The sequence below is a fragment of the Lissotriton vulgaris genome, unplaced genomic scaffold (assembly GCF_964263255.1).
Source record: "Lissotriton vulgaris unplaced genomic scaffold, aLisVul1.2 SCAFFOLD_13474, whole genome shotgun sequence".
Taxonomy (NCBI): domain Eukaryota; kingdom Metazoa; phylum Chordata; class Amphibia; order Caudata; family Salamandridae; genus Lissotriton; species Lissotriton vulgaris.
The window spans coordinates 1-7,320 of NW_028250188.1; the positions used below are offsets into that span (position 1 = coordinate 1).

General features: G+C 40.0%; 1 protein-coding gene across 1 annotated transcript; it reads left to right on the top strand.

Annotated features, from left to right (window-relative positions):
• Window positions 1–2,754: 2,754 nt before the first annotated feature.
• LOC147663339 (angiopoietin-1-like) lies at window positions 2,755–5,503 on the top strand (the record flags this gene model as incomplete). The annotated part of the gene is made up of 2 exons (XM_086950511.1): window positions 2,755–2,910; window positions 5,382–5,503. Coding segments are annotated over 2 exons (278 nt in total), but the record flags the coding sequence as incomplete, so codon positions are not given.
• Window positions 5,504–7,320: the final 1,817 nt, after the last annotated feature.

Sequence of the window (7,320 nt, forward strand, 5' to 3'; positions counted from 1 at the left end):
CATTCATTTGTTTTACTTTACTGTCGTGAAAACATGTAGGCTTTACAGTTTTTTCTGTTCCATAATACAGCTGTACTCACATGGGCTTTTTTAAAGGTGTGGCAACATTCTGTCCACTATCCAATATTTTGCTGTGTGTGATTTTTAAAGAGAGCACTTTTAACATCAACTTCATCTTCTGGCTCCTTTTCATTACACCCTCCTTTGAGGGTACAGCTTAACTCTGCTATTGCAATCTGTTCAGGAACTTGCCTAGACACAGATTTCACATTTTTGTGGCCCAAGATGTTGCTGCATTATTAGATTTACTTTCATGGACAGCCAAGGTCAACTCAATAAAAATCATCCAACTATTACCAAATCCTTTCCCTAACAAAAAGTCACACCTGTGGCTTTGTGAATGTGTGTTAACAATGTATTGTCTGTGATTAACAGTACCCGACATTATACTAAGGGAGGCAACACTTGCCATAGGTGGTATATGCTGCAGCATAAAGCCCATACAATACATTAAAAAAGTAACATGGAATCCAGTACCTTGCAGCATCTGGAGCAAGAGCACAGGGACATGCTCAGTTTCTTAGGGAAGTGAGAATTTTGAGGGCTTTGACATGAAGAAAAGCATGGAGTCATTTTAGCAGGCGCTGTAGCTTGACTGCCCCCCCCCCCCCCCCCCCCAGGCCTGCACTCGATACCACATGCATGTGGTGCTTTGGGTAGAGGCAATGGGCAGGAGCTGCTTTGCCATGCTCCCTTTGAGTTTACCTCATACCATCATCTCATTTGTTGGAACTCTGCACCTATCTCCACCTTGGTTGTCATCACATTGATTTCAATGATCCCATCTAAGCGTTAAGGTCAGCTTTAGGATTAGTGTCATCAGAATCATAAGGGTAATGGTTAGAGTGAAGGCAAAGGCAAGAGTACGGGTTAGCGTTAGAGCTGGAGTTAGGGTTATGGTTAGGATTGGGTTAAGGATTAGGATATGAGTTAAGGTCTGGGCTACGGTACAGGCTAGTGTATGAGCAAAGGTATGGGTAAGGTCATTATTTTCAAAATTATAAAGTCCTTGAGAAGGTTCTACAGTCCTGTACACTTGTGAAATCATCTGGTAAGGAAGAAAAAAGCGTTGCTAAAATGTGATTGTCACTATGGAAGCTAGTTGGTAAGTGTGAGCATGGAATTTTAATAAATGGAAAAACAGTTGTTTGTCAGAATATTGACTACAGGAATATTGTGCTACAAGAATATTGCAGCAAAAATAATGTCTACCTGAATATCAGAGAGGTAAGCACACAGTGATAACTAAAGATTTGCTGTTCTTAACTCTACTCCTACCTACCCTGAAGTTATATATTCTCACTCTACATATGGGTGGAGTAACTTTTCATATGTAGGTGGTGATCTTCGCTAACGGGTCGAAGATCTTCCTCTGCTAAAGTGTATGGAAAAGTGAACACATATATTAGATTTAAGAAAAAATGTGTGCAAATATTTTTTGCTCAACATTCATTTAAAAATAATTATATATTTGTTTTAAATGTAGAACAATATAACATTTGCTACAGCACTATTAATGCAATTTAGAAATAAATAATTAATTAATTAAAATATATTAAAATAAATACTAATTTTATTGTAAAAGATAAATTAAAATAATCGACCTAAACTAAAATGTTTATATTTATTTATTGTGCATTAAAATGTTAGAAGTGCAGTTTGTGTATATGAACGGGCTTGGTCTTTTGCGAGGGGAGTAAATGTCCTTACCTAAACCTCTCCCTGGCCCTCCCTTAACACCTTCTTCCCCTACCTAAACTCCTTCCATTTGTAGTAAGTATTTCCCTCTGTCGAGACTCTCTTCTCTGTTCCTCCCACATTTTATATTAAAACACCAGCATATGTTTTCAGAGATCTCCACAATTGGACAGAGATTTTCACACTTAAAAGATATGATAAGCGGAGGAGTAGACCTATGCACTTAGGTTAGTTAACAGCGTTTTGTAGTACTTGGGTAGTACTATTGTAGTACAATACCAGTACTATAACATGCAGTTTGTGAATAGGCCCCATATTGTGTGTGTGAATCTAAAATCTCAGGGCTCCCATCCATATTTACTTGTTTGCATGCAAGAAGTAATTGTTTACCGGGTAGTACAAGTTGTGCAATGACATAGGTTTGGGCATGGGAGTTGGACCTGAGATGTCATTTCTGATTTTAAAGCCCATCAGGTCAGGTGTTTTCCTTGCTTAAACCAACAAGGTTGAGGCTGGGGCAAGTTAGGTATCTTTGCAAAGACAAATGTCCTACAAACATTTTGAAATAAACTTTACAGATTTCTGCTCAAATGGCTCTCCTGCAAAACAAAATTGGGGGCAATTTTGCTCCGGTGAAATTGATAGAATTTCAAATTATGCAAAATTTGCTAACTTCTTGAGCCTAACAAAATTTCAGAGAGGCCTACTCAAAAGCCAGTCCTCCTGAAGGAGAGCAGAACCAAGGGGTAATTCTACATTCAGTCACACATTGGAAATGGATTCACTCCTCTAGAAAGCATTGTTCTTCTTAGATTGCATCAAGCATGTGACTGGAATTGTCATGCTAAATTCACAGAAATATTTTCAAATTGTACAGGTTGCAAAATATCCACGCCTGTCTTTGTAGCAATTGTACATAATTGCTTGAGAAACTAATATATAACATTTTGATATTTACGTTATGTTCCATCTTCGATGTTTTCCCTGTCTTTTTAGCTGGAAAACTATATCCAGGATAGCGTGAAGACTGAGATGGCGGAAATCCAGTTCACAGCTGTGCAGAACCAGACAGCAGCCATGTTGGAAATCGGCAGTAACCTTTTGAGCCAGACTGCAGAGCAGACACGCAAGCTCACGGATGTGGAGACCCAGGTGAGCCACCATGCCTACCATACTCGTCTTGCCACTGTGTCAGCCCCACCAAGTATTCACTCACCTAATTCTATTGGTCAGGGCAGACAGTCTTATAGCTGTGATTATCCACTACATGTCCCTATAAATGACAGCTGAAATTGGCTGATGTTTAATGGGAGGCACGTATCATTACGCATATCTTCTGAAACACCCTTCCATCTTTCCCTAGGGCCATTAAAGCCTGCCTTTACTGCCACTGGCTTTGTGTCACCTTTTTATTTAGTGACTGTGCTGGACATGATAATTGGCCTTTTGCAAGTGAATCCGGCTGGGACGCGTGTTTTTATACACTAAGCTATACAATATGTATCCAGCAGAATAAAAGCAAGAATTTAAGACAATAGGTCTCACCTTGTGACCTATTGGCTTTGCCAATGCTTTTTGCTTATGCTGAATAGAATTAACACCAAAAAAACTTGACATATGCACGCTCATGATAGATGACATATGATAGTTCATGCAAGATATTATTTGCTTGCAAATGCAAGATGACTTATGCACACACATGCACCTCCGTACACAGATGTCCCTAACAAATGATGCAAGCGCATTGTTTACTTATTTATCCAAGATGGTGGATGCCATTTGGATTGGTAAATAAAAAAATGACATTTTTCAAGTGTAAAAGTGCTTTTTCTACTGCAGAGGAGCCCAGCAGCAAATGCCAGCTCACGGGCCCTCCAAAAAATAAAGTTAATATAAAAAATGTTACAGACCACATGAAGCTTCAAGAGCAGCTGAGGGGCGTAGATGGAGGGACGCAATGATGAGTGGGTTAGGTAAGGGTAAGGAAGCAACAGAAGTGCTTGAGACTTAGCAGAAGACAGCCCCAAAGAAATAATAAAGTCAGGGGTCGGTGGGGTAGGCAATGGACGAGCTTGGGCGGAGGGATGAGGGAGTAACACTGAGTGGATGGTGGTGACGGTATTGGAGGGGGGGGGGCAAGTAGTAAACACGAGAGAGAGCTAGAAAACACATGTACTCTCACGGATTGATAAAAGAAAAAGAAAAAAGAGTAGTCCCGTAAATGTGAGCAGTGGAAGAATACAATTCAGTAAAGGTATGAGAGAAGACCCCACTAGTTCCAGGGAACAGGTTACTTAAAACACTATAAAGTCAGAGGATAATCCCTGGAAGGGTTAGTATCTGACAATACTAACAGCCAATTTACAATAATTCTCTCTCACTCACACACAACATGTATTCAATCTATTACTCAAATCACTGGTCACGAACTAGATTATAACGTTTACAGTCTTTTTTATTTTAAAATATATGGTTAAAATTTCAGTATGGAATCAGTCAGATTTTACTGAAAACACAAAATGTAAAAACATTTAATAGTAAGAAGAAAATTATTTAAAAAAAAGGACAAGGTAAAATTACATTTATACTGCATATGAAGAAAAATATGAAAAATACATTCTTATAAATCATCAAAAAATAATCATACAGTTAATTGCAAATATATAAACAAAACGAAACCCCCTAATGAAAATAGAGCACCTATTGCTGCTACAGATTGTCAGATTCAATAGCCTTTATACAGTTTAGTTCAGACCTCTAGTATTTCAGAATACAGTACATCTAGAGTCTCTGTGGCTTTGTTTGAATTCTATTACGGAAAAAGTGTGTCGACGCGTTTCGGTGTTTTTCCCGCAGATGTGGTTACACCTTCATCAGGACAAGATAGGTTTACTTGGGGTCATCTTGTTCGTTAGTCCGGTGTTTTATTCTCTTACATAAGAATTCTGATTTCTTCCAATTTTTGTATTGGTTAATTCTTCACTTTTAACCGTGCACTGTAGAAGCAAATCAGGGTCCCCTCAGATTTGGTGTTGGATCGTTTTACTTTGAAGGTGCATAGATGAATTGTTTCTTGAGGTGGAAAGGGCAAAAAGTATGCTCAAGAACTTATAGAGGTTCTGGAACATTTGTCTCTGGCATATAGGAGAGGGGCAAGAGAACAGATTTCTTATGTCTATATAAATCCACGTATCTTACAGGTGTCAATGTAAACCTTCCTCTCTGGGTTAACTAGCTAGAATCAGTCAGAGAAGCGGATGGCAATTTGTCTGAAAATAGGATAGAGTGAAAGATAATGATGTCAAATTAGGTTTTCCTACTCAGTAGCATATAACCTGTATCCATTCTATAGTTCACCTATACTGGCGTGTTTGGCCTTGAAGTCACGCAAGCCTTTGCAAGAACACCCAGTTGATCCACCCAATCTATGTTTTTGTTGTTTTAGGCATCTGTACCAGTCACACAGTTATTGTCAATCCCATATTCTTCTCCCTAGCAGTGTTTCATCCAAATTGCATTACAAATCCAGACATTGTCACAAACCTTGTAAGGTAGATTTTCTAGGTGCTGGGAGAACTTGAAATAGGTCTGTATTGATATGGCTCACCTCCTTCTTTCTCCAGGTGTTGAACCAGACCTCCAGACTGGAGATTCAGCTTCTGGAAAACTCCCTTTCTACCAACAAGCTGGAGAAACAGCTCCTGATGCAGACGCAAGAGATCAGCAAACTGCAGGACAAGAACAGGTACCGTCTTATCCTCCATACCTGTCAGTGCGACCAGAGTGGTCATTGACAAGCAATCACTGAAACTGTGGCAAAACAGTCAAAAAGCGAGGGTAGTTACATACAGTGCCTGATTTGTAAATAAACAAGTGCCGGGCCCAAAGTATTGCTCATGAGGCCACTGCAAGTTGGGAAACATTAAATTACAATGCGGCAGTTACGAAACATTACCTTTAGAACGCATTACCTTTACAACGCAGCTGTTACAGCACGAGTGCCACTACCACACATTACCATTACAATGCAGGATTTTACAACGCATAAGCCTTTAGCACGCATGCTTCTACAAAAATGTCACCGTAACGGCATGAATGGCAAAGGCATATGCGTTTTAAATGTAAGCATTAGGTAAGTATTAAGCATATATATGTATGTATGTATGTATATATATATATATATATATATTGATATATTTATATATATATATATTCCAACAAAAGCGCCTGCTGCTTAAGGACGCCACTCCACGAAAAATAAGTTCACAGAACCCTTTATTTTCTGAAACCAGCTCAGCTTTCCAATTGTTCATTACCTTCCCTGACGCGTTTCAAAGCAACATGCTTCTTTTTCAAAGGGAAAACACAGTCTGTCAGCCACAGATCAGCACAGCACACTCTCCAGCCTTCAGTTCGTTTTTTTCTTTTTCAATTAACCTCTCCGGAGGCCTCACTTAAAACAGGTGTGGAAATTCGTGTGCATTCTGGGGTTTGAAGTTTTTGTGCTGTGCCCAATTCTTCCCCTCCAGTGGGGTCTGTGTAATTTGCTTGCAGATTGAATATTTTAAAACAGTGTTCATTATCCGGTTATTTTAAGCCCTCCAGTGGGCCTCAGAAAGGCATGCCGGTTCCTTTTATTTATTTTATTCCTCGTGCTGCAGACAGGTTAAGCACAGTTCCAAACCTTGCAGACCCATCATTTAATGGTGGTGCATCCTCCACGGTGAGGCTACCGTGTATGAAAATTCCAACAAAAGCGCCTGCTGCTTAAGGACGCCACTCCACGAAAAATAAGTTCACAGAACCCTTTATTTTCTGAAACCAGCTCAGCTTTCCAATTGTTCATTACCTTCCCTGACGCGTTTCAAAGCAACATGCTTCTTTTTCAAAGGGAAAACACAGTCTGTCAGCCACAGATCAGCACAGCACACTCTCCAGCCTTCAGTTCGTTTTTTTCTTTTTCAATTAACCTCTCCGGAGGCCTCACTTAAAACAGGTGTGGAAATGCGTGTGCATTCTGGGGTTTGAAGTTTTTGTGCTGTGCCCAATTCTTCCCCTCCAGTGGGGTCTGTGTAATTTGCTTGCAGATTGAATATTTTAAAACAGTGTTCATTATCCGGTTATTTTAAGCCCTCCAGTGGGCCTCAGAAAGGCATGCCGGTTCCTTTTATTTATTTTATTCCTCGTGCTGCAGACAGGTTAAGCACAGTTCCAAACCTTGCAGACCCATCATTTAATGGTGGTGCATCCTCCACGGTGAGGCTACCGTGTATGAAAATTCCAACAAAAGCGCCTGCTGCTTAAGGACGCCACTCCACGAAAAATAAGTTCACAGAACCCTTTATTTTCTGAAACCAGCTCAGCTTTCCAATTGTTCATTACCTTCCCTGACGCGTTTCAAAGCAACATGCTTCTTTTTCAAAGGGAAAACACAGTCTGTCAGCCACAGATCAGCACAGCACACTCTCCAGCCTTCAGTTCGTTTTTTTCTTTTTCAATTAACCTCTCCGGAGGCCTCACTTAAAACAGGTGTGGAAATGCGTGTGCATTCTGGGGTTTGAA